The sequence below is a fragment of the Haemorhous mexicanus genome, chromosome 29 (genome assembly GCF_027477595.1).
Source record: "Haemorhous mexicanus isolate bHaeMex1 chromosome 29, bHaeMex1.pri, whole genome shotgun sequence".
Taxonomy (NCBI): domain Eukaryota; kingdom Metazoa; phylum Chordata; class Aves; order Passeriformes; family Fringillidae; genus Haemorhous; species Haemorhous mexicanus.
Window position 1 is genome coordinate 1,568,108 of NC_082369.1, and position 26,651 is coordinate 1,594,758.

Below are 26,651 nucleotides of genomic sequence, written 5' to 3' on the forward strand. Positions count from 1 at the left end.
ACTGCAGAGATGATGGAGGGACTGGGCATCTCCCCTGAGGAAAGAGTGGGGGAGCTGGCACTGCAGCCTGCTGAAGGAAGGCTCGGGGGTTTTATAAATGTAGAGTAATACCTACCTGGGGGAGGTGTGAAGACAGAGCCAGGCTCTTCTCAGTAGTGCCTGGTGACAGGACAAGAGGCAATAGGCACAAAACGAAACACAGGAGGCTCCCTCGGAATATCAGGAAAGACTTTTTTACACAGAAGCTGCGGGCGCAGTGGCACAGGGTCATTAGAGAAATTATGGAGTCGCTATTCTTGGAGATATTCGGCAGCTGACTAGGCAGCCGACTGCAGGGAACCGAGGAGGAAAAGGAAGGCTGGGCAGTGGCCAAATCCACACTTAAGCCGGCCGCGTCCCTCTCACTGGCACCCGCCCGGCCGGGACCCGGACCGGGACTCGAACCCCCGCTAAAGGGCAGGCTCGGACGTGCGCGCAGCCACGCGACCCCGCACAGGCGGGGCGGGCGCTGCCGGGAGGACGGAAGTGAAGTGCGCACGCCGACAGCATGGCGGCCGCGCGCTGGTGGCGTCTGTGCGGGCGCTGGCGGTCTGCGGTCACCGGGCCCGCCCTGGGCCCCGCGCGGCGCCGCCTCTGGGCCCCCGCCGCCGCCGTCCCGGCCCCGCTGGGCTCCGTGCCGCCGCCCCGCGCCTCCTTCAGCGCCGGCCCGCGCTGGCACCAGCGCAGCCCTGGTGGTCTGTCGGGGGGAGATGCACTGGAAGGCGGCGGGGAGGACAGCGGCGGCGGCGGTGGTGGTGGCGGGGCGGACAGCGGCGGGACCGGGCCGGTCATAACGGCGTTGACGCCGCTGCTCGTCCCGGAGCATTTCCCCAACGTCCCGCTCATCGCCGTGACGCGCAACCCCGTATTCCCGCGCTTCATCAAGATCATTGAGGTGAGCTGCCCTCGGGCCCGGGGCTCGGCTCTGCCGGCCCGGCCTGGGCGGAAGCTGCCGCGAGGTGCCGGGGGCGCGGCGGGAGGTGCTGTGGGCTGGCTTGCGGATCGGCCGGAGGCGGCTCAGCCCAGCCTTGCGGCCTCGGGCGGGGGTCCCGGGATGGTATCACCCCAGCCCATGCGGGGGTCACCAGCTGAGCCCGCCGCTGGCGGTGCCGCATCTCCGGGCCGCTCTCTTTGCCTTGGTAGGTTCCTTGACCTGCAGAGCAAGGCTGCCGCGTGCGTGACCTCCGCGGGCAGCCACTGCTCGGCCTTTGGCTCGAGCTTTGTAACCGAGTCCTGTCGGGATAACGGTTCCTTTTGGGCCAGTTGAAGTTTCACAGTTATTGCGTCAGCAGTTCTGCTTGTAACAGAGAAGGTCGGCGATTCGCACACACTCTCTCGAAGTTCGCTGTCATTTTTGTGTTCTTCGATGAAGGTTAAGCAAACGTGTCCTTGTTTCGGCGCCGTAGGTTGGTGTCAGAGCACCGAGACCCGTATTGGTGAAGGCAGCAAGCTGTAAGCTGCAAGGAAAAAGCAGCTGTAGAGCAGTGCAGTTGCGGTGGGAGAGGGTGTTGAGGGATGGGGATGGCAATCACCATTTCAGAGTGTGATCTTTTCCCTCTGCACCCCATAAAGATTTTAAGAGTTTTGAATTATATCACTGATGTGTGACTTGAGCTTACAAGCCAGAAATACTTTTTCCTCCGTGAATGAAACCCAGTCTGGAACTCGTACTTGTATTTTTGTGCCTCTCTGGTGTGTTGCTAGTCTGATTTTGAAGTAAATGTAGTGTGAAATAAATCAATATTTTCTTGTTCCTGTAGTATTATTTAGCATAATGTTATTTCTACTATAGTATTTTTCTGCATATCCAAATCTAATATGTGCAGCTTCTAGTGTCTCTATAGATGTGTCAGGGGAAGGAGAAGATTATATATTATTAAGAGCGTGTAGTCATATAAGACTTATGTACAGAAGTCATCAATTTCAATGTTTGGGTCAACAATGTCTCACAGAATTGTTAAATGTTTTCTCTTATCCTGTGAGTTCATTGTGCTGTAATTTACCTGACAAAGTTGAGTCTCTACAGTGCCTATGGAATTACTAATTTTCTTCCTGTTAATGTCTCTGACATTGGTAAGTGTATTTTTGCTAAACATTGTGCAAAATTAGAATAGGCCAGCATTGGTGGTATTATTCGTGCTGTTCTGTCAGAACCATGCTGGTTATTAGCAAAGGGTTGAGCAATGCAGCTTATGTCCATCACTTGGAAGAGCACTCAGTGGTTGGCAGGGTGACTTCATGCAACAGTAGAATTTACAAGGAGTTATTTTCTTGGTCACTGAGGATTCAGCCTGTTGTGATAACAGTTCCCGTGGTGCTGGGAGATCTGTCAGGGACAGGTGTGTGGCATCTAGAGATCAGAGGGGAGGAAGAAGGTAAACTAGGAAGAAATACTGGCTGAAACTGAAGGCAGGAACTCAGACTCACTCATGGGTGTGGAAGAGGAATTGAGCAGAGAAGGCTTTGGAGAAGAGGATTTTAACTAGGGTTTTTGGACAGAATTCAGGCAACTCATAGGGAGGGGTGAGCTAGCTCCCCATCAGGAGCAGAGAGCTAGGATGTACAGGTATGGAAGGGGAAGGGAACAGTGATTGCAAGAGAAATTTATAAGATACTGTTCAAATAACTCAGGTTTCTTACTTGTAAGACTTGTACAGATTGGGTCTAGTTCCTTCCCCAGCCTTTGAGCTTGTCTTATCTCGACTGGGAAGTGAGTTGTTCAAAATACTTAAATTTCATGTTTCTCTACCTTTTCTTCCACTTCTATATTACTGTCCTCTAAAGGAGACAAGACTAGAACCGTACAAGCTCCAACTTCATAATTTCATAATTTCATAATTTGTCATCGTGCCTGGCCTTACACCCTGGGAGTGCAAAGATAACAGAAAATCCACCTCTGATTGCATACCTGTTGTCCTAGGTGAAAAATAAGAAGCTGGTTGAACTGCTGAGGAGGAAAGTTCGTCTTGCCCAGCCTTATGCTGGTGTTTTTCTTAAAAAGGATGACACGTAAGTTGTTTCTCTTGATCTTTTTAAAAAATACAAAAATAAGCTGTCCAGGTTGATTTACACTAAAAGCTGTCATCCTAAATGCCCTGCCTTGGATAGCACTGCAGAAATTGTGGCTGGTCTTGGACCATCCTCATGGTATGAAAGTCTTTGTTGCCAGCTCCCAGCACTGCTGGGAGCAGGAGTCTTGATTTAGAAAAGGGTGTTTTTGTTTGGGAAGGAGATGAGCTGTCCAGATACTTGGGTGATTTGGAAAGGGGTTACATGGTGGTAGCAATAGGGATTAAGTGTCTTTACCCCTAAGTCCAGTTTAAAGTTCTGCAACCAGTGATTGGTTTTTTCTTTTTTAATCTGACCCGCTAGCTCAAGTTTCTGAATATTTACTCCCAAATTTTTTTGTTCAATAGCAATGAATCTGATGTAGTGGAGGATCTGAATGAAATATACCAAATGGGAACTTTTGTCCAGATTCATGAAATGCAGGATCTTGGAGACAAGTTGCGCATGATAGTCATGGGACATCGAAGGTTGGTTACTTGTACTTCACTGCATCTCACCAGACTACTGTATAAACAGAGACATCAATTTCACCACATACATACAATTTTTTTCTACACAACTTGTGTGTGGCAAGTTTTTGCTTTGTTGCCATGCTATATCCTGAGAGTGTTAGGATATTCCATGTGCTGTCACAGCTGTGACAGGTTAGCTGCAAAACAAAAGAGACAGTGCATGTCATTGTCATATCAACTATGATATGGTGGAAGCAAACATTCATTAAGCTGAAGTTTAGCAGTTACTTTGACAATTACAGCAAGGTTTAGTAATTGTGGAAAAAAGGTCTCTAAAATTAATTCAAGCCAGTATTTTTGCTTTAAAAAAAAAGGGGGGGGGGGGGGTCCAGAATTTTTGTTATGTCTTGCCCCAGACATAATTTTGCCCCAGAACTGAATTGAAGAAAATATGATTATTGCTGAAAATCTAGTTTTAGCCATTTATGCCAGATATTTTAAACTAAGTTAAGAATTGTATTTTTAAAAGCATCAAATAAGTAATTTCCATTAGAAGGAAAAACACAAGGACAAAAACATGGCTGAAGAGACAGATGCAGAGTGGGTTTTGCTTTGAAGCATGGGGTTTTTTTCATCTCACTTCACTTTTGTTTGTTCTGGACAGCAAAGAATGAGCAGTCCTGTCAAAGCTAAATTTATGTGAATTCACATGTCAATTCCTTTTCAAATGAAATCTTAACCTCTTGCTGCATTATCAAAGCACAACCATATTTAAATGCACTTTGGAAATAAGCTACCTGTTTGGGGTTACTTGGAATAGAAATATTTCCCTATAACTTTGACAGATTTGGTATTCCTAAGATATAACTTGGGGATTGGGCTTTATATTTGATTGAGACGTGGAGCACTGGTCAATCATGTCCATAGGAACCATACTAGATACCAGATTTGAGGAGCATTTATAGGGAAACACATAGAAAAGGAAACTCCTTTATAAAAGCCAAAATAATGAAACATGGTGTCTTGCAAATGTGTGTCCTTTCTAAATTTTTGCTTGCTCAAAATACAACTTAATCCTTCTCCTTTTCATGCTGAAGAGCTGAAATCACATGTAATGGGGAGATAGATTGCTGCTGGTTTCTTTTGGCTTTCAGGATTCGTATAAACAAGCAACTAGAGGTTGAGCTTGAGGAACCTGAGAACAAACAAAAAATTAGAAGGAAACAGAAGCGATCTAAGAAAGAGACTGAAGAGGAGACTGGAGCAAAGGACCAAGCTGTGGAGTTGGTACTAGATCCTGTAGCTGCTTCTTCAAAGGAAGTTCTCATGGTAGAAGTAGAGAATGTGGTTCATGAAGATTTTCAGATTACAGAAGAGGTTAAAGTAAGTGAATTAGTTTACAAGCTTTGACTTGTCCTGTAGAATTGTACCTACACTTCGTGTTTAAAAGGAAAAGTTCTAAAATCAGGCTCTAATTTCAGGCTGCAGAAACTAGCATATACTTCCTTCTTTGCACGGTCATTGCACATGGGGATTGTATAAAAGTAAGAATTTTCATTATAACAGCTCAGTTCCTTAAAACTGTTGACTTCAAAAAGTTGCTGAATGAAGAGGCTGGTCTGTGCTTAAATCTGTGTGATGACCTCCATCAAACTTGAGTGTTTTCCTCGAAGGTGGCTTGGGTGTTGAGCCTGATTGTATCTTCTGGCCAAGAGCCAGTCAAATTCTGTGCATGCAGAAAGCCAGCCTCTAGGCCTTGTTGCCTTTCCTGTGAACAGGAACTGCCCCAGCACCAAGAACCATCACAGCCCACCACTGCAGTGAGTGGCTGGACTCTGGGAAATGTCATATTTGTACTGAGATCTTGCCTATCCTTTTCCATTCTTTTGGTGATTAGATTTTGTTGTGTTTTTAGGCGCTTACTGCAGAAATTGTTAAAACAATCCGGGACATCATTGCCTTGAACCCCTTGTACAGGTATGTCCTTCCTATGCTGCCCTGCTTTGGGAACAGCATGTTCTTGGCTGGAAGATGCTGACATTTTCAATACTACTTGCCTTTCTGTTGTAATGAGGTAGAGATATTTGCTGAATTGTCACATAGATTTTTGGTTTGGAATGTAAACTCTGTCCATGTTTGGAATCAAAGTTTTGAAAACCTGATGTGCAATTTAGAAACAACATAGAACTATTAAGTCCTAAGGCAGGTGATCTGGGTCTAAGTGAAACCCACTGCAATAAGCATCTGATCAGTGTCTTATAAGCAGGATAAAATTTTGGAATCCTGGCACAAAAAAATCCTACATAACTGTTTGGAGAGCATTTCAGATACTTAGTTTTATATATTGGTGATCATTCCTCTAACCAAGTGATTTATCTGTTTGTTACTAAGTATTGATACAGTCAAATTTCAAAAATAGTTTGCTATGAAACTGAGCTGTGTTTCATTTTATTGCACTGACATAACAAGTAAATTAGGATATTCCATTTTGAATGTAAATTTACAGAGCATTTTGAGGTTTTTTACCTTTTATTTTCAGAGAGTCTGTACTTCAGATGATGCAGGCTGGACAACGTGTGGTAGATAACCCTATCTATCTGAGTGACATGGGTGCAGCCCTAACAGGGGCAGAGTCACACGAACTTCAAGACATCTTGGAAGAAACCAGTGTAAGATGAAGTTTTTAACTCAAGCAATGTGAATGGAATCAGTACATCTGCTGTATATCACCTTTTCTTTACCAGCCTCAGTACAGAAGAGACTTCAGTGCTACTTTTGATGATGTGTTAATATCAGTGACTAGATTCCTGTTGAAGGATATAGTAGATCATTAGTACTGATTTACTGTGGGTAAATCAGAGTGCTTTGCATCTTTGGCAGCAAATAATTTTCTTTGTATGCTGTGGAATTGCTACATGTTGGTCTTTCCACATCTGCAAGTGCTGTAAAGCTCTCCCAGACAAACTGTTGTTGGAGTTTTTTATTCTGCCTTTCTCTCTGGGAGAGAGAAAGTACGTCTGTGTATATAAATATATATATGCGTGTGTGTGTGTATGTATATGTGTGTGTTACTTAACAGGGGCATGGCATCTCAAAACTCATTCCATGTCTATCTTCTGCAGATTCCCAAACGGCTTTATAAAGCTCTTTCCCTTCTGAAAAAGGAGTATGAGCTGAGCAAACTTCAGCAGCGTCTTGGAAGAGAGGTAAGTTTCTGGAGTAACAGATACCTTGTGTGTATTTATATTGTGTCCACCACTGTGATGCTTAGTATGGGTATGTGCTCTCAAGAGTGCATTATTTCGATTTTAGGTTTTCTGTTCTTCTGTTAGAAATGTGTTTTTTCATGAACATGGTAGAAATAACAAGACACGAGGCTACAGCATCTGCTGTTAAATTGTGTCTAAGTTGTAATTTCATGCAAGCAAATAAATCTAGAGGTCTGTAGTTTACCAAGCATCGGTGTAACAATATACAGCCTAATACTGTATATAGCATGTGCTAGTGTAAATTGCACAATGTTATTTCAAATGACCTTCTCCTAACTCTTGTGAACTGCAATAGTTCCTGTCTATTTTAAGATTTAATCAGAATACAGTAACTGCATCTAAATGGTAATGAAGTATGCGAAGTGCAAATATTTGAGAATACAGAGTCGTGTTTTGTTTGTTAACTGCCAGAAACTGGGGCTTTTAGAATTCATGTTAAGTGCAAAATGCTTTTGGATGGGGATTGGAATGGTTGGAGACTTCTTAAGCGAATTGAACAGATGATGCAGTCTGTGGGACCAGATATGCATTCAAGGATGCTGAGAGGGCTTATCAATGTCATTACTTTGTTTTTTCACTCATCATTAAAGCACTGTGGTCATGGGAGAGGTTCCTGGGAAGCAGAAAAAGGTAAATGCCATGCCCATCTCCAAGAAGGAGAATCGGGGAGACTGTAGGCATGTCAGCCTGCCCCCAGCCCCTGGGAAGATTATGGGGAAAATTCTCCAATGAGTCCCACACAGGCAAATGAAAAAGGACATGATTTGGAATGGCCAGATTTCCCAAAAGCAAACTGCCTAATTGTCTTCTCTTATGAGAAGGTCCAGAACACAGAAAGGAAACATGGTTTAATAGTGGGCTTGGCAGTGCTAGGTTAATTGTTGGACTCAATGATCTCAGAGGTCTTTTCCTATCTAAATGATTCTAGGATTCTAGCAATGATTGTTACATACCTTGACATTTGCATGGCCTTTGATGAGGTCAACTGTAATAGTATTCTGACTACATTGGGGTGTTACAGACTGGAAGTATGTAGTATGAGGTTGGTGAAAAAATTAGTTAGACTAATGGGCAGAAAAGGTTGTGGTCAACATGGTAAAGTCTAACTTCAGTCAGCTACTAGTGGTATCCCCTTGGGGAGTCAGTAAGAACCTACTTAAGTTCTGTCAAGAGAAATTCATAGTCCCAGACCAGGCCTGGAATAATCAGGACAGAAAATAGCTATACAGGAAAGGAATTTGAAACCCTGATGTGAAGGAAGCTGACCATCAATTAGTAGACTGTCCTTGTGGCAAGGCCACAAGGAGGAAGGCCAACTGCCAACTGCATACTGGGCTTCAGTTGCCCCGTCTAGGCAGCAGGTAGAGAGTAGTGGTTAGCCCTCTCTGATACTAAGGAGGTCACATCTGGGTTACTCTGCCCAGCTTTTGGTCTCCTCAACACAAACAGAACATTGAAGCACTGAATCATGGCCAGTGAATGCCACCAAAATATGGAGAGTGCTGGAGTATGTTATTAAGTTACTTCTTGTGTTAGAATACACTGCAGATAAGTTCCAAGAAGTATTTTCAGTTGCTGGGAAGGTCATAACTGAGAAGTATTTGGAAGTGTTTGATGTTAGAGGGGCTGTACTAGGAACACATCTGTTACTGTATTTGTTTGCTTTGTCTAGGTTGAGGAGAAGATCAAGCAGACACATCGCAAGTATCTTCTTCAAGAGCAGTTGAAGATCATTAAGAAAGAACTAGGTCTGGAAAAAGAGGACAAGGATGCTATAGAAGAGAAATTCCGTGAGCGACTAAAGGAGCTGGTAGTGCCAAAACATGTCATGGATGTGATCGATGAAGAGTTGAACAAGTTGGGCTTGTTGGATAATCACTCCTCAGAATTTAAGTGAGTGCATGGCCATGTCATGCTGTCAGGGTTCATTGGGAGAGTGAAACATCAGTGCAGTTTTGTTAAGCACTTACTTAGTCCCTCCCCTCTCCTCCTTTCCCTGTAGCATGTCATTACATTATAGGATTTTTTTCTCCAAATTGCCTGTGTTCACTTATGTAGTCTACCTATTTGGATCATTTTAGGTCTTCTGTCTTGCAGTCTGATGCTAGAGATGCAAAATGTGTAGTTAGTTCCTCATGAAGTGTACAGTGATTCTTTTTCTGCCCTCGGTTTTGGCTCTTCTTTCTTGTACTTTGGTGCCTTCAGTAGATGTGAGAGAAGCTGATAGATGTCATTGTCTAAGCTACCTGAGATGGTCCTTGAAGTATTGGGGCAGGGTTGGAATTGCTAAGGAGTGAATGAATAGTTTGTAACATGTGTTCTGTGATACGAATTGTCAGAAACTGAGGTTGAAGTGAACATTTCTTGTCTGTTGAGTTAGAGTGTGCTATATTATACAGCAGTTGGTGTGCTCCTCAGCTCTCTGAATGTTGTGGGTCTCTGCTTTTAAAAGTATCTTTTACAGAGTAAAAGACTCTGTTTAAGGGCAAGCATGCCTTTGGCTGAGCAGCATCTTGGCAGTCATAGAAAAGACATACTGAGCTTCACAAGCAGCATTAGTACCTTTCCCTTTCCTTCAGAGTTGTAACAGTGGTTGCAAATTTTCAAAGCCAGTACTTGGGAGAAAAAAGCCAAAGCTCTGGGGGCATGGCAGTTGTCCTCAGGTGGATCCTGGGCTCAGACAGCCCAACTGTGCTTCCCTGTGTTCATGACTGCACAATTTGATAGTTACTGTGTTGTGCAGACCTTCCTGTACACTTGAATTCCTGATCTAAGTGTGTAGTTTTAGAACAGTGAGTAGTGGTTGTAGTAGTAGAGTTTTGTGTTCTCTTCAGTTTGTTTATGCTGATTATCTCTACTGCTAACTTCATACTGGCATAATTTTCCTCATCTTAAGTCTTTCTCTGTGGTGTTGGAGATTCTTTATTTCAGAAAATCAAAAGCTGTGAAAAAAAGCTTTGGTTTTTTTTATGTGGGGAGGTTGAAGACTGTGAAAAAGGTTACCAAATAGTGATGGTTCTTTTCCATGAGTAGTTTATATCCCACTTGTTCTGGATGAGGTTGTTCTGGAAGGTGGTGGAGGAAGACATGAGCTGGTCAATCATTCTCATTTGTGTGTTTCTGTCAGTGTTACACGGAACTATTTGGACTGGCTGACATCCATCCCTTGGGGTAAGTGTAGCGAGGAGAACCTGGAGCTGGCTAGAGCCCAAGCAGTTCTGGAGGAGGATCACTATGGAATGGATGATGTCAAGAAGCGAATTCTGGTAAGGCAGGAGTAGGCACTATGTCCCATTTCACACTGCTTAACATCAGGCATTTTGGATGTGTTTTAGATTGAAGTCTCCATTTAATTGGTGTTAATTCATGCATCAAACAGAAAACTGCATGAAAGACCCAAATGTTCTGGTAATCAGTTAATGTGCTTAATTACTTCTGGCAATGAAGGTCGCATTCTCATTTCAAACTGCAGTATTCTGGTTTGCACTAAATCCTGGGCAAGTAAGTGTCCAAGGGAAGCAGTCTCTTGATTTTTTTCCCCCACTTGCCCAGTCATTTCTTCACTGTAAGTGTATAATCATTGAGGTTTCAGTTTTGAACTGTGATCTTTTGATTCCTCAACTGTTCAGTGTTACTTGAGAGTTGTCTGTCACAGAAGCATGAAATAAGACAAGCTTAACTTAGCACATGGGAGTGGTACAGCAGGAGATGCTCACATGTAGCTTGAGAGACTCAGGTGAGAACAAGAGAAGCTAGGAGAAGAACTTAAACTTCATCTTCTCACTCTAAGGCAGTGGAGAGAGAGTGCTTCTTCTGGTGAGATTGATATAGAACACAGAACCTGGGGACAACCAAGCATATAAATAACCAGAGGCAAAACAGATGCACCAGTATCTTGACTGAGCTTCTGCCCTTGCCCTCCCCCAAGTCCTTTGAGAACCAGTTTTTTGTATGATGCTTGTTTTGTAATCACTGCTTGTCCTGATAACAAATGTGTTTTGCTGTTGCTGACATTCCCTTCTGTTCACTGCTGGTGCTTTATCTGTTCTACAGGAATTTATTGCAGTCAGCCAGTTGCGAGGATCCACCCAGGGGAAGATTTTGTGTTTTTATGGTCCCCCTGGAGTCGGGAAAACCAGTATTGCTCGCTCCATTGCCAGAGCCCTAAACAGAGAGTACTTCCGCTTCAGTGTTGGAGGGATGACTGATGTTGCAGAAATAAAAGGCCACAGGTCAGTGTAACTTGAGAAATTTCTCTATCCAGCAGTTTTTACTAAGTGAATAGGAATCTAACTGAAGTTGGACAATGTATGTAATTCTCATCTGTTCTGACAACCCTTGCTGACAGGAGTTGAGATATAAAAAAAGGTGAAAAAGATAGCAAAGGGTGGAGTTTGGAAGATAATTATATTTGTGCTTTTAAGTGCAGTTGCTCCCTGTTTCTTGTGTATTCTCAGCTTTGAAAAGCTGAGTGAGCTACCCAAAACCATTGGACTGATGATAAATGCTAATACATGCATTTCTGTAGATGTCAGAGCTAGAGAATGCTGACAGTTTGAACAGGGTCATTCACATGTGTGTTCCAGTGTGATTGAGACTTGGTTTCCAAATAATCAGGATGGAGGTGATGCATGAGGAAAACCTGTAAACAAGAACATTCATGGTAATAACAAGAAGTAAATAAAAAATGGGTAGATTCATAGGGAAAACAAGAAGTTAATAAAAAATGGGTAGATCTGACCCTTCCATAGGTTTATTTTCCTTCCACATACAAAAAAATCCTAGAATGGTTTGGATTGAAAGTGACCTCTGGAGATCGTCTAGACCATTCCCCTCTAAAGCAGGGCAGAAGACAGAAGTGCTTAACAACTTCTTTGCCTCAGTCTTTAGTGGAAATATGGCTTGTCTTCAGGACAGCTGTCCTCCTGGGTTGGTAGATGGTGTCAGGAAGTAGAATGGGCCCCCTGTTATCCAGGAGGAGGCTGTCAGAGAACTGCTGAGCTGCTTGGATGTTCATAAATCTGTGGGACCAGATGGGATCCACCCCAAGGTGATGAGGGAGCTGGCAGATGAGCTTGTAAAGCCGCTCTCCATCATTTACCAACAGTCCTGGCTCACTGGTGAGGTTCCAGATGACTGGAAGCTGGCCAGTGTGATGCCCATTCACAAAAAGGGTGTGAAGGAGGATCCTAGTAATTATAGGCCAGTCAGACTGACCTCAGTATCCAGTAAGATAATAGAACAGTTTATATTGAGTGTCATCATGCAACACTTACAGGATGGCCAGAGTATCAGAGCCAGCCAGCAGGGGTTTAGGAGGGGTAGGTCGTGTTGACCAACCTGATCTCCTTTTAAGACCAAGTGACCCGCCTGATGGATGCCGGAAAAGCTGTGGATGTTGTCTGTTTGGACTCAAGCAAGGCCTTTGGCACTGTCTCCCAGAGCGCACTCTTGGAAAAGCTGCAGCCCATGGCTGGGACAGGAGCACTCTTTGCTGTGTTCAGAACTGGCTGGATGGCCGGCCCAGAGAGTGCTGGTGAGCGGTGCTGCATCCAGCTGGCAGCCAGGCACCAGCTGTGGTGCCTGTGCTGGGGCCAGCTCTGTTCAGTATATTTATTGACAACATGGATGAGGGGATTGAGTCTTTCATCAGTAAATTTGCAAATGACACTAAATTAGGAGCATGTGTCCATGTGTTGGAAGGTAGGAGAGGTCTGCAAGAAGACCTGGAACAGTTGGAGAGATGGGCAGAGTCCAGTAAAATGATATTTAATAAGTCCAAGTGCTGAGTCCTGCATTTTGGCTACAATAACTCGCTGCAACATTATAGGCTGGGGACGGGCTGGACAGTGCCCAGGCAGAAAGGGACTTGGGGGTACTAGTTGACAGCTGACTGAACATGAGCCAGCAGTGTGCCCTGGTGGCCAAGAAGGCCACCGGCTCCTGGCCTGTATCAGGAATAGTGTGGCCAGCAGAACCAGGGAGGTCATTCTGCCCCTGTACTTGTCACTGGTGAGGCCAACCCTTGAGTGCTGTGTCCAGTGCTGGACCCCTCAGTTTAGGAAGGATGTTGAAATTCTTTAGTGCATCCAGAGAAGGGCAACAAGGCTGGTGAGGGGCTTGGAACACAGGCCCTACAAGGAATGACTGAGGGAGCTGTGGTTGTTTAGCCTGGAGAAAAGGAGACTCAGAGGTGACCTTATCACTCTCTACAACTTCCTGAAAGGAGGTTGTAGTCAGGTGGGGGTTGGTCTCTTTCACCAGGCAGCAACTGCTGGAACCAGCGGACACAGTCTCAAGCTGTACCAAGGGAAATTTAGGTTGGATATTAGGAAAAAGTTTTTTATGGAAAGGCTGATGAAGTTCTGGAATGGCCTGCCCGGGGAGGTGGTGGAGTGGCCATCCCTGGATGTGTGTAAAAAAGGACTGTATGTGGCACTCAGTGCCATGGTCTAGTTGAGGTGTTAGGGCTGGGTTGGACCTGATCATCTTGAAAGGGTCTCTTCCAACCTAGTGATTCTGTGTAAAGCAGGTTCAGCTACAGCCGGTTGCACAGGATGGTGTCCAGACTAGTTTCAAATGTCTCCAGAGATACAGATCCCACAGCCTCTCTGGGCAGCCAGTTCCAGGGCTCTGCCCCCCTCAATGTACAGGAGTTTCCCCTCATATTCAGGCAGAACTTCCTGTGTTTCAGTTCGTGTCCATTAGCCTGTGTCCTGTCACTGGGCACCACTGGCAAGAGCCTGGCCCTGTCCTCTTAACACCCACCCTTCAGATATTTTTACTCATTGATAAGGTTCCCTTGTGGTCATCTGAAGGCTGAACAGGCCCAGCCCACTCAGCCTTTCCCATGAGAGATGCTCCAGTCCCCTAATCACCTTCACAGCCCTCCACTGGACGCTCCCTAGCAGTTCCTTGTCTTTCTTGAACTCCTAAGTCCAGAACTGGGCATGACACTCCAGGTGTGGCCTCACCAGAGCAGAGGGTCTGCATCTGAACATAAAACCAGCGGTGTTTTCAAACCATTAAGATTAACCACTCTGTGGTGTAAATTGAACCTGCAGGACTCTTCCTTACCCAGAAGCAGAGAAAAATATTTTCTATGTTTTTCAGATATTTTCTGTTGTGTGCCTCTCGGCCTTCTTGTTACCCTCTTTGCTTCTGCTTGTTTCTGGATACCAGAAACTATGTCTAGCAGGAAGGTTATATTTTGCTATTAGCAATTTGTTCCTTAGTATCTTTTGATTTACATTGGTCTTTTTGTCCCTATTAAGTGAGGAAGTGAAATGTTACCTCTTCTAACATTTCTTTCCCAAAACCTATGAAAACTCAAATACCTTTATTCTCAGCCTAACCTCTTTGCTTTTCTCTAATTGAGAAGTGGTTTAAACTAAAGATAAAAACAGTAGTCCAGGAGTATTTTGCCAAAATTCATGTCAGTTCTTTACTAGAGGCAGACTAGGTGGGTCTTGGTGCTTAATACATTGATGGAGAATGCTTTTGATAGATATTGAAGAAGTAAAGACTTGTTTCCCAGCAAGATATACTTGTTCTGTCAGCTGTGTGATGTGTGCTCTCGTATGTGCTGTGCTTTTCAATGGTTCCCTAAATACAATCTCTGGTAAAACAGGAGGACATATGTTGGAGCAATGCCAGGAAAAATCATCCAGTGTCTGAAGAAGACCAAGACAGAGAATCCACTTATACTCATTGACGAGGTGAAGTATTTGGTCTTTCCTCTAGGTTTTGCTCTTAAAGACTTGTATCAATTTGTGATCCCCAGAGAAAAGGTGAAGCAGTAACTCTCTTAAAAATCCCAGGTTCTTTCTGTTCATATGAGGCTGGGCTTCAAGTTCTCTGCGTGATACTGATACCTTAGATGCTTTGTTTTCTCTCCTTATAACAGGCTCCAGCTTTAAAATTCTAGTCGTGTCCTTCTGATTAAATTATAGCTGTTTGGATCGTAATGGACCTGGCTGGATATTCAGAGTTTCCGTAGTTCTTGTGTTTCCTCCATAGGTGTGAGCACATCACTGTGCACAAATCCACTGTTGCCTGTGTGATTATAAGCAGGAGTCACTCTCAGTAGGTCTAAAGCAGTAAGGAATAAGATGCTTACAGTCAATTTGTGGTCTGATTTGAGAATGAGTCAGGGCTACCAGCCTAATGCTTTCTTGAAAAGCAAATAAAAACAGGATATAATAGCAGGTGTTCAGAATAGACTCAAGGTCATTCTGGCCTTCTTGTTTGCCATACCTGAGAAGGACCAACAGCAGATATGGCCTCAAGTCTCTTCACAGAGAGCAGCAGGCACAACTCTCTCCCGGGATTTTTCCTGGGAAAGGCAGGGAGAAGTTCAGAGAAGAAGAGATAGCAATTCTTATCTCTACTTGCTGTGCCTGTTGTTTGGCACATGTGGAATGTGTTATGGAGATTGCTTACCAAAAGGAGTTTGTTAATTGGATTCTGCTGATGATTGTTTGGATTGATTGGCCAGTTGGGTCAAAGCTGTGTCCTGTCTCCAGACAGTCATGGGTTTTTAGTGTGGTATCCTTTTAGTGTGGTATCCTTTTAGTGTGGTATCCTTTTAGTGTGGAATCCTTTTAGTGTGGAATCCTTTTAGTGTGGTATCTCTTTAGTATGTAATTAGTATAGTATTAGTATAGTATTAGTGTAATATAGTATAGCTTAATAAAACATTTGTTCAACCTCCTGAATCATGGAGTCAGAGCACATTATTCCCTAGCCGGGGGATCGCCTGTTTCTACAATAAGCAGATTTCTTGGGAGGAATGGTATGTGGGACCAATAAACTGTCATCTGTTGCAGCATGATGTAACCAATGAGTATCGTGATTTGAAAGGTAATGGAACCCGTCGGCTTTGATACTTGACTGGTGTTGGTCAGAAGCCCTGCCTTGGCTGTAGCAGCAAATTTCATTAAAGCCATCCAGTTAATGCTACTCCTAAGGGAGAAGCAGCACCCCTGTTTATATCCTCAGAACGAGAGTTCACAGTGCTACACGAGCCAATGACCTTGGCCATGGTCCTGGGCAGCTGCCTCTAGTGACCCTAGTTGGGCAGTGGGGTTGTTCAAGATGACTTCAGAAGTCCCCATGAGCCTTAGTCAACTTATGACTATGACAACAGCCCAAGTCACTAATCTGGCTCTGCTTGAAAGGCTGTATGTAGGTTTTTTGTACCTTGGGCAGAGTAAGGAATGTGTCTGCACTTGCATATTAGGGAAGTGGTGTAAGGTAGCACTTTAGTCCTCTCACTGTGGAGTAAGTGTTCTGGTCTGTGCCTATAGCTTATCTCAGTTTAACAAGCAGTAGCCCACTAGTAATAGTGCTTTTTATTGTATGCTCATTACCTGAGACTTCATAGCGATTTTCTGCAACACTCAAAAATCCTGTGTCTTCTCAGGTGTGTCATGTGCTCATACAGGAAGATAATGGGGACTTGGATGAGTGCACAGAAAAGTGGTAAACTGGTATTGGACATTAATGAACACTCATGAACATTTTCAGATGGAGCCTTGGGAAAAATCTTGCTTGATAATTTATCATGGTAGGAAACTTCTTAAGAGTATTAAATTCTTTTCTCCCACAGGTAGATAAAATAGGAAGAGGCTATCAAGGGGATCCATCATCAGCCCTTCTAGAACTATTGGATCCTGAACAGAACTCTAACTTCTTGGATCATTATCTTGATGTTCCTGTGGATTTGTCAAAGGTATTTCTCTTTTCTGCAGAGGTTGTAGAGCCAGAATGTCTGAATGTGTTTCAGTGCACTGATTTCCTGACTATGAAAAGACGCTGACATTTTATTCAGTTGGAAAATCAGATGGAACATAAATGGTACACAGCTGTCTCTGTAGGAGTTGTTTTTAACTGAAGTGTCTGTACACGAAAGAACATGATCACCTGCATATGTCATGTAGCCCTAACTCCCTGTAAAGCCAGGGGCAAACAGATGTGTGGCACTAGAAAAGGCAAGAGTTTTCCTTTTCATGATGATTGGCAGAAGTGCTGTCAAGGGAGGTGGCCTAATGCTGTGAAGCTTTTGAAATTGGTAATCTTTACACACTGTTGCACTTCTTGTGCAGCTGACATAAATTACAGAATTGACATATTAGGAATAGGTATCGATAACTGGATCATTCTGAGCTAATTTCCTAGAAGGTAAAAAGAACTTCTGAGTGAGATCTAGGTCTCCTATTTTCTGGTCCCTATCAAACCATTCCAATTTCCCAGTTTGTGCATTGTGTATTTCTAAACATTTATTTTGGGGGTAGGGAACATGCTATTACATAATTCTAAAATCCAGACTTTTAATTAAAACTAATTCCACAGAGAGGGTGATCTTGCCCTAGCCCCTCAGAGAAACTCAGAACTTAGGAACTAGTACTTGGAGTAAAGCAACTGGTTAATGAAGGTTCTTAATAGGATCTTTTAATGCTTCCAGGTACTTTTTATTTGTACTGCCAATGTAACAGAAACCATTCCAGAGCCACTGCGGGATAGAATGGAAGTGATCAATGTGTCAGGATATGTAGCAGAAGAGAAACTTGCAATTGCAGAGGTAAGAGAAATCACTGTTGAGCTTTATGTGAATTATATCTGGTAGATTCTTTTTGGCAGATTCAGGCTTACATATTTCCATCCAACTATGTCCAAAAAAATTAGACACATGGTATTTTGGACAGAGTTCCTTTGATTTGAACACATAGTTAAAGTAACTCCAGCGTGCCGTAGGCTGTGGACACCAGAAAGCAGCATTGAGCTAACAGCAGAAAGTTGAGTGAATTGGAAACCACTAGGCTTTTGTCGCATATACTAAGAGAAGGATGTGGGGAATTATTTCTTTCAGAGATACTTGGTCCCTCAAGCACGAGTTCTGTGTGGCTTGGATGAAAACAAAGCTCAAATCACATCAGATGTTCTGACTGTTCTCATAAAGCAGTACTGCAGAGAGAGTGGGGTGAGAAATCTGCAGAAACAAGTAGAAAAGGTAAGGGGAAGTTATGTGTAACTGTGACCACTGTGCATCAGCCTTCTCAGCTTTTTTTACAGAGATAAATTACTATCTCACCCAGGTATTGAGGAAATCTGCCTATAAAATTGTGAGTGGAGAAGCAGAGATGGTCCAAGTAACACCTGAAAACCTGCAGGACTTTGTAGGAAAGCCCATCTTCACTGTGGATCGCATGTATGAAACCACTCCCCCAGGAGTGGTGATGGGTCTGGCCTGGACAGCTATGGGTGAGACAAAATTAATTTTGGGTTAATGCCTACATTTCTGTGTAATTTTCAAAAGTTGAATGTATTAGTCAAACAGAACTGTTCAGTGATGTTCTTCTACAGGCTCCAGTAAAAAGAATTTCTTTTGGCCTTTGGGTCCTGAATACTACTTCCTTGAAGAAGGGAGCCTTTCTTTTGCCCTTACCCAGGCTCATCTTAGCTTAGGGCCAGCATGTTTTCTCTTCATGCTCCATACCCCATACAAATTATGTACATTAGGAACATCAGCAGCAGGAGGTGCCACTGTGAGACACGGCACAGCTGAGGAATGCTGTGTCCCGTCAGTGATGTGCAACACTGACTTGACTTCTGGTGTTGAGGGCAGATATAGGTGTTCCAGCACTCTGTGGAGTGGGTGCAGTTGGCTGCTTACCATTCAATGAATTACTCCCCTAGTAACTTGTGGGCTTATGTGCTCTACAGGATGGAAATATAGCACACAGCAAAGGAAATTACCTCTTCATATTCAAATTGACCTTGGGTAGAATTCAAGTAGTTAAGAGGGAAATTATCACTCTGGTGGAGAAGGTAAATAGATACCTGGCACTGGAGAATTGAAGTGGCTAAAAATGTTTTGTGAACTCAGCTTACTCTCTGGAGGAAACAAAGAACATGAAACCATTATAAGAACTTGGTTTTTTACATTAAGTAGGGATTGCATCTATGTTTCTAGAAGGTGAAGTCCAAAAAAGCAATGAATGGAGACTGTTGAGATTTCTAGCTGGCCTTCCTGAAGGTATTTAAGGAACAGGTTTCAGCTGCTCTCTACTCAAGGACTAGTGTCTCATCAGAGAGCATCAGTTCCAAATGCCTGACATAGCTTCTGCATCACCAAAACCTTCTAGTTTAATTTGTCTTTAACTTTTTTCAGATGTTGTTTTTCTTTTCTTTTTTCAGGAGGTTCCACTCTGTTTATTGAAACATCCCTAAGGCGACCCAAAGAGAAGGAAAACAAGGATGGGTCGCTTGAAGTAACAGGGCAACTGGGAGATGTAATGAAAGAGAGTGCCAAAATTGCATACACATTTGCAAGAGCCTTTCTGATGCAGAAGGACCCCAACAATGATTTTCTTATATCTTCTCATATCCACTTGCATGTGCCAGAGGTAAACTGATGCAGAGTTCACAGAGCATGCACAGCAGCCTGGCTGGTTTGCTCCCTTAGATGTAAAGCTGGAAGGCACTTCATTTGTCCATATGTTGTGCAGAAGGCCCTCTTCTAGCAGTAAAACCAAGGAATGAAGACATTTTCTTCAGGCTCCTGTGTAGGTCTTCTTAAGAGCCATGTTTCCATTCCTTTCTACTGCAAGCATGTAGCAAGAGTACAGGGGCTTGGATAATTTTCTAAAGAAACCTAAACTTTACTGGCAGCTGTTAGCCCTGTTGTGCAGGTGGGGAAACCATGACATAGAGATAAGTGATTTGGATAAATGCTTGGATGAAGTTACAAAGACATCAAAGTTTAGGTCTCTGTGTTATCAGGCCTTCTTAAAGGTTCAGGTCATTTACACATAATTGAAAATACTACTCCTGATCTCTGTGCCCTGCTTCCTAGTCCATGTAATGGCAGTGGATCCTTTTGTCCAATACTTGGGGCTGAAAATAAATGCCTACAGTGCTCAGAGTGGATCACATGCTGTGTAACAAGCTTTGGGCAGGCGCTTTACTGAAGAGAGATTTTGAGCTGTGATTGTGCCCCAGCTTTACTTCTGGACTACTGAGTGCTCTGCGTGCAATGTCTTTGTTGCAGCTTGCTCTGTGTCTGTCCAGGTACTGCATTGTTTACTGTGAATTCATTCCCTGAAAGATGAGAAAACAGCAGACCTGATCTCTGTCTCTACTCCCTCTCAAGCATTGATTTCCTCTGCTCTTACCACAAAGAGGTTTGATCTCAGATAAATCCAGACTGTCACTAGTTCAGGCCTCGATTTTGCGGGGCCTTACATACTGATGTTTTCTGCCTTGAATGATTTTTGATATTGCCCTCCTCTTGTTACTCTTGACACTCTCCCCTTGTAATGTTGACTTAGGTCTTAAAAAAGAGCTTCAGAGTGTTTGTGTTCTTTTTTCCACTGATGGTGCTTATTCAAATACCTGAGCCCAGTGAGTACGGTGGTGGCATCAGGCCAAGAAACCATATTTGTGAACTCATTTGTAGATTATTTCTCATGAATAAAGTGAAGGAATGTCACAGTTGTTAATATATCAGCCAATTCAAATAGCAGGATTCCATCACTCACACATGCAAAAACCTTTATGAGGCTTCATGAAATTTGGACAATGTTAAAACAACAAGGACAAGAGTACTGTCTGACTATGCTGCTTCTTGAATGAGCAGGGGAGTTGTGCTTTGTTTTTTTTTAAACAGGGAGCAACCCCGAAGGATGGACCAAGTGCAGGATGTACCATAGTAACAGCCCTGCTGTCCCTGGCCATGAATTGCCCAGTGAGGCAGAATGTAGCCATGACTGGAGAAGTGTCATTGACTGGAAAAATTCTTCCTGTTGGTGGAATCAAGGAGAAGACTATTGCAGTAAGAGCTCTTCTCTCATCTCTGTGCATTATCCACAGCAGAGCCCTGGGTTGGGCTCAGTGGGGACAGGGACAGCCAAGGAGGGGTTGCTCCTTGAACAGAGAGGAGCAGATTTCATTCCATAGACAGGTTGGAAAAGTCCGTGTGGCAACATGAGGATCTTGGCTGTGTCTCTGGCTGTGAGGAAAGGGATGGGACCGCAGGCTTTGTGCCAAGGCATGTATGTTGGCCTAGCTCAATTCCACCTACACTGGCAGAATTGAAGGTGACTGAGAGCTTTAACTGGCTGTCAGAGCTGTCTGCTCTGTTAGACTAGCGCAGTTCAATCATCTGTGCTGTGCTGAATTGCTTGTTTCAGGAGGGCATCCAATGGAGATTTGACAGCATCTCTAAGGTACATTCTTAAAATCAAGGCTCTGTTCCCAAATTCCAGTGTGAATTTGTTTGAAATTTTATACAGATGACTTAGATAAGAGGAACTTAGATTTAGTATTTGTATTTCTGGTTTCATCTGTTTTCAGTTTTCAGAATTTCCTTCCAAGCATTCAGGCTCTCTACCTGCTTTTCACATGCACAATTCTGGCCTACACAAACCTTGCACCACACATATTTTTCAGTCAATAATGTTAATAGGTCTTCCTCCATTTGAGCTGGGGCTTCTCATCAGTGTTCTGTTCCCAGATAGATTTGGGCTACAGCCTTGTACAGTGTGATTTCTTGTCCTTGTATGACTTAAAAATGAGTAGTTGTTTGTAGCAGTCAGTACAAGACTAACCTGTGCTACGGCACTGACTGGCTGCACTTGCAGGAGTGTGATTGGCCACAGGCCTAAACACAGGATCACCTCTAAAGCAATGGGTACAAACCTGTCCTGGGAGGAGCAGCTCTGCTTTCTGTGCTCCTTCCAGGGAAGGTGTCCCTGTCAAAAGGTTCTGTACCATTGCACTAAGGGTATTGATGGGGTAGCTTGGTTTGACAAGCTGTTTCTAACTTTGCTTTCATCTGAGGCTTTATCATCACCCAAGCTGGAACAGATACTTAAAACTCTGTAAAATAGTATGAATGTTCTGAAGAATCCCCCAAGCTGCTGACATAGTCCAACTAAAATGCCTCACTTCCTCATCTGTCCCTGCAGCTGAGATGGCACTGGAGACTATGTTTTGGGGCTTGAGGGGGTGATCTAGAACATGCTTCACCCTGCTGATATCTGTTACAAATGCCCTTGGTGCTCTCCATAGAAGAGAGTAAAGCTGGATCATGCTCCAGAATAACTGCTCTTGCTTTCAGAAATGGGGAAGGGTGTTTCTGGTATATGGAAGAATTCCTAGGACTTGACAGCCCAGCTTTTTCTTCCCACAGGCAAAGAGGGCAGGTGTTACCTGCATCATTCTGCCATCAGAGAACAAAAAGGATTATTATGACCTTGCTGGATTCATTACAGAAGGACTGGAAGTGCATTTTGTGGAGCACTACACAGAGGTATTTGATATAGCATTTTCACAGCTGGATCTCACTGGAGGATGACATGCTGTGCCCTGATGGCTGGAAGGTGTTCTGTCCCTAAGCACTCAGCCCCCACCTAGAGATGGGTGATATGGGGCAATCCTGAAGTGGGACATGAAGCTATTGCTGCTGCGCAGCTGCCAAAATGAATTATGGCTCTGCTAGAATAAAGTATTTCTCAGTCTTTAATACTGAATTATGATCTACAATAAAGGATTTCCAATTTTGCCGAAGGAATTGGCATGTTATCAGCCACCAGCAGTGGGGCTAGTCTGGTATTTTCTCATTGAAGATGTTTCAGCTATTTCACTGTAAATTTCTGAATGACTTTTGGGAAAGGACTGAACAGTACACCCAGAGCTAGGCTGATGTTCAGCTGTTATTCCTGATAGAAGGCAAGTAGCTCTCAGAATCTGTCTCTGTTTAGAAGCCTGGTCTCGGCTGAAAGGGCACTGAAATCCTAAGATAGTACAGGATTTCAATGATAAAGGTACATGGTTCTCTAGGTTCAGTCACCAGGTCAATACCACTAGAAAGAACTCCAGGCTAAAGAGGGCAGACTAGCAACATGCTCAGCATCACCAGTCAGCAGCACTGTGATGCACCACAGAGGACCTCTGCAACAGCTGTATCATATTCAGGGAGCGAGGAAAAGAATTAAATATCTTGACTGTTTTGCATCAGTAAACGCAGGCTTGGGAGCTGGAGAACCTGAATACTTTGTCTTCCAATGAACACTAAGAAAAAGTATTTTCTGAGCCAAGAACAGCTCTTGTCATCTTAGCAAGGGAGTCCTTAGGCGAGAATAAAGAATCCAGCTACTGAAGTCCAGGGAGCTCTTGCTGACTCCAGGTGTCATGACATGCTACCACACTGCAGAACACAGGCCTGAATAGAGGGTACAAGGGGAAACACAGGAGCAGGCTAAGCTGCTTAAGGAATGGGCTGATGTGCCCTGGGGAAAAAGTGCAAAGTAGTTACTAGTTTTAACAGCCATTTTTGCCCACTTCCCTCCTACTACCATCTATGTCTGAAGACAGACTAGGAGGTAGAAGGCATTATTCCAGAGCTTTCCACATCCTGAGACCGCACATAGTCATAGAGGATTCCCCTCTAGAATAAGTCACAGCAGCATCAGCATCACCATCTCCACCTGCAGGTACAATAAACCACTGACCCAAATTCTTGATGGCTGAAGTCTATGTACCAAGAACACTCACTACTCTGGTTTTGGTGGAAAGGACTTTATTGTGTTGCAGCCTGTGCAACTCAATCCTTCTTTGCAGCAGCTTTCCTCATGGCTGCCAGGACATTACTGAGTTCCTCCCGCTTCCTCTTGGCCCGAATGTGAGTGCCAACCTGCAGGGAGAGAGCAGAGCTGTCAGTCTTTACCCAGTGCAGACTGGACAGACTGGGAATGCCACAGGTGTCCCTGCTCTCACACCTCAAAACTAGGCAGAATGGTAAAGTCCTGGAAAGATGGACTTGACCTTCCGCCAGGAGTTTGCCATCATGTCTCAGCAGTACCTCAATAGTTATATGGACATGAAAGAGGCTGCTTTCAGCTCTCATAATCATTATAACTCAAGGAACCCTATTTGAAGTCTCCTGGTTAATGGCACCCAACCACTATCAGTGCTGCTCTTATTTTACCCACAGCACACATGCAAACCATGCAAAAATAGCATCACAAGCCTTAATCCTTGAGCTTGGGGCCTTTTTAGCAATGTACCTTTGCATCCACCTCCTGCTCTCCCACCCAGCCCAAGGAACATTCTCTCCATCATATTACACCAGTTACTTCCAAAACAAATGAAAAAAAAAAAAGGTAATTAATTAAAATGCCAAATATTCCTAGGAGAGGGCAGAAAACAGAAAACTGACATAGCAGTTTCTTCCATCCACGTTAGCTGATTGACCCACCCGCTTCTTGATGAACTTCAAAGCACGTTTGTCCTTGGACACTTTCAGCAACTCCATTGCACGTCGCTCATAAGGTGCAAAGCCACAGACTTCCCTGATCATGTCTCGCACAAACTTGGTGTGTTTGGTCAGGCGCTGTGGGAAGGGAGGGAGGACTTTGGTCAGAGGGTTACAAGGCACTACAGAGGGGATTCCAAGGGGCTGTGGCATACTCTCAGCTAGGCTTCAAAACCAGCCCATGCTGATGCCATGTCTCAAGAAAACTTCATCCCTGACACATCCTGTGGAGCAACGTGAGCTTGGCTAAGTGTGCCAGTCTGTCTTTAGGCTCAGGTCCGGATGTGTCACACACTGGCATAGATCAGCATTTTTGGAAAAAGCAGGTCCATGAGCTAGCCAGGATTTGCACTCCAACACCCGGGGGACACCACAGCTAAACAGAGCATTTAATAAGAATGAGTAATGGGCCCACATGCATTCATGTCCCGTAACATGCATCTATGGGACCTGGATGGCTCCTAGTAGGGAAATTCGAGGCAGTTTTGTGGGAAGATTGCCTGCTGTTACCAAGAGAAGCAAACCGGGAGATACTAGAAGGCACAAAGCTTTTCACAGCTACCCGGTCGAGCCCATTAGCCCGCCTGGGCCCCGCCCGCCCCGCAGTCACGGGCAGCGCGCGGGTTCTGAGCCTTTCCATCTCCCTGCAGCAAAAGCGCAAGACGCAGCCCCGCGAACGGGGCCGGAGGCGATGGGCGGCTCCGCGCCGGACACACGAACACAACCGCGCTGCGCACCGGGGGCAGCGGGCTCGTTCGGCCCCTAGAGGGGGAGAGGCAGGCCCGGGGCACCGCGCGCCAGCAGTCTCTACTCACCCCGCGGCGGCGACACTGTCGGGGCTTGGACACGTTCTTGGTCACCTTGTAGCCCTTGTTAAGGCCCACGGCCATGGGGTAGCGGATGGCCATGGCTACGGCGCCCGGGCCCGATGGACACGGATGGACACAGACCCACTCTGCCTCACCCGCACCGCAACGATGGCGCCGCGCCGGAAGGAAGGAGCGCCCGCGGGACTCCGGGAAGTGGCCATTTCCGGTGGTGGGCGGGACCGAGGGTGCGCGGGGAAAGGTGGGGGGGAAAAGGCCCCCCCTGGCGGCAAAGCCAGTGTTCTATGAGGGACTGGGGGATTACCCCGCGGTCGGGTCACTGTGGGTGTGAGGGGACAGCAGGGACGAAAGGAGGGTCACCCCGCGGTGGACGGTCCGACAGAACTGCTGGTTCCCCTCAGCTGCGGCCGGGGGGCTTGGGGTGCCCACTGTACAGAGCCGCGCAGCCCCGCACTTACAGAATTTTTCCCCATAAATTATAACTTCGGTATCTCTTGGCCAGGATTTGATAACGTTTGACAGACAAACGTAAAGGAATAGATTAAACGATTTTGTTGGAATAAAAGATACTGGATTTTCTTACCTCTGAAAGAGAGCTGAGGTAAACATGTGCAACTCAACTGTTTTCTGCTTTCAAAGACAATTAATTTAATTTGTTGAAATGGAAAATATTGGCTTGAAATTGAAAATCTTGGATTTTGAAACAAATTACGGAACTTTACATCCTACTGTAGAGCTCGTCTTTGCACGACTGGTTCCTTTCATTACAAGGCAGCGGTCCCAGCTCACGCACTCGGGGCTTCTGGACTGTCACCCCCCCATGGCACAGATTCCAGCAGTGAGGAATGTTCATGGCTTAGACGGTGGGACGGGTCTGACTCTGATGCCTTTCTCCACAGGAGGGCAGAGTATGAACAGGCGTCCGCAGGGTTGTGGTGACTGTCCTACACAGGCAGAAGGAACTGCCTTTCTGAAATATTTCCTAATGTTTCTGAAAGTCAACAAAGAAAAGTTATGAATGCCAGTTTGTTGTCAATCTGCACCTCTAAAATCAACATGAGTTTGATACCATCTTTGCTACTGAGAAGCATCATACAGCTAAAGGTCTCCCCATCCACAAGCTCTGGGTTCCTCACAGGAGATGTTGCAGCCCTGGGCTGGAGGAGGTGTCACCTCTCCTGTCGCCTTTCCTGCCCCTGCTGATGTTCATGGACCTGCCTTAGTGTGGCTGCTCACTCACCTCTGCATGTGCTGAAGAATGGCCCTCACCTGCTCTGGCTCTGTGACCTCATCAAACACAGGTGGCCCTAAAATAAACATTTGCCTGGAAGAGGAGGCAGCGGCGCTGCATGGGGAAAGCCCCTCTGCCTGGGGAAGCTCACTATTTCTGTGAGCACCAAACCCACCAGTAGCATCTGCATGGGGCCCTTCCCACTCACACCCTGACTATTGCTACCTTCCTCTCAGGACATCTTTTCCATTCATGCAGAAACATATGGATCTATAGTTCCTAGACTCCCAGTGGGTTTCTCATAATTTGATCTTTCTATGCTGCACTGGACACCCCTCAAATCCTGCCTTTTTCCCAGTTGTTGCCTACACCAAGTCCCTAATAGAAAATCCAGGGTTTCAGTTTCCAGAAGCTTTTGCCCCATTCCAACATTGCTAAATGCCTTCT

At 44.8% G+C, this 26,651-nt stretch overlaps 3 protein-coding genes across 3 annotated transcripts; 2 read left to right on the forward strand and 1 right to left on the reverse strand.

Moving 5' to 3' along the window:
* The first annotated feature begins 444 nt into the window (after nt 1–444).
* Nucleotides 445–1,306, forward strand: LOC132339769 (homeobox protein Hox-D9-like). Its single transcript, XM_059870261.1, has one exon. The coding sequence runs from the start codon at nt 548–550 to the stop codon at nt 1,304–1,306; it is 759 nt and encodes a 252-aa protein (XP_059726244.1). The 5' UTR covers nt 445–547.
* LOC132339783 (lon protease homolog, mitochondrial) lies at nt 804–22,399 on the forward strand. The gene is made up of 18 exons (XM_059870275.1): nt 804–934; nt 2,960–3,048; nt 3,456–3,575; nt 4,715–4,943; nt 5,476–5,537; nt 6,100–6,229; nt 6,683–6,766; nt 8,502–8,722; nt 9,957–10,095; nt 10,883–11,061; nt 14,460–14,547; nt 16,440–16,562; nt 17,295–17,411; nt 17,700–17,840; nt 17,926–18,091; nt 19,028–19,236; nt 20,499–20,663; nt 22,023–22,399. Exons 3-18 carry the CDS (start codon nt 3,499–3,501, stop codon nt 22,185–22,187), a joined length of 2,295 nt encoding a protein of 764 aa, XP_059726258.1. The 5' UTR covers nt 804–934; nt 2,960–3,048; nt 3,456–3,498; the 3' UTR covers nt 22,188–22,399.
* A 995-nt stretch (nt 22,400–23,394) lies between these two features.
* On the reverse strand, nt 23,395–25,161 carry RPL36 (ribosomal protein L36). Its single transcript, XM_059870276.1, has 3 exons — nt 24,962–25,161; nt 24,090–24,224; nt 23,395–23,525 (listed from the first exon to the last, which is right to left on the reverse strand). Exons 1-3 carry the CDS (start codon nt 25,052–25,054, stop codon nt 23,436–23,438), a joined length of 318 nt encoding a protein of 105 aa, XP_059726259.1. The 5' UTR covers nt 25,055–25,161; the 3' UTR covers nt 23,395–23,435.
* Between the last annotated feature and the right edge of the window lie 1,490 nt (nt 25,162–26,651).

Coding starts and splice junctions, on each gene's coding strand:
- RPL36 (XM_059870276.1), bottom strand. CDS start 25,054: ATGGCCATCCGCTACCCCATGGCCGTGGGCCTTAACAAGGGCTACAAG. Junction 24,225..24,961: donor GACAGTGTCGCCGCCGCGGG/GTGAGTAGAGAC, acceptor CCCTTCCCACAG/CGCCTGACCAAACACACCAA. Junction 23,526..24,089: donor TGAAGTTCATCAAGAAGCGG/GTGGGTCAATCA, acceptor CTCTCCCTGCAG/GTTGGCACTCACATTCGGGC.
- LOC132339783 (XM_059870275.1), top strand. CDS start 3,499: ATGGGAACTTTTGTCCAGATTCATGAAATGCAGGATCTTGGAGACAAG. Junction 3,576..4,714: donor ATAGTCATGGGACATCGAAG/GTTGGTTACTTG, acceptor TTTGGCTTTCAG/GATTCGTATAAACAAGCAAC. Junction 6,767..8,501: donor AGCAGCGTCTTGGAAGAGAG/GTAAGTTTCTGG, acceptor TGCTTTGTCTAG/GTTGAGGAGAAGATCAAGCA.
- LOC132339769 (XM_059870261.1), top strand. CDS start 548: ATGGCGGCCGCGCGCTGGTGGCGTCTGTGCGGGCGCTGGCGGTCTGCG.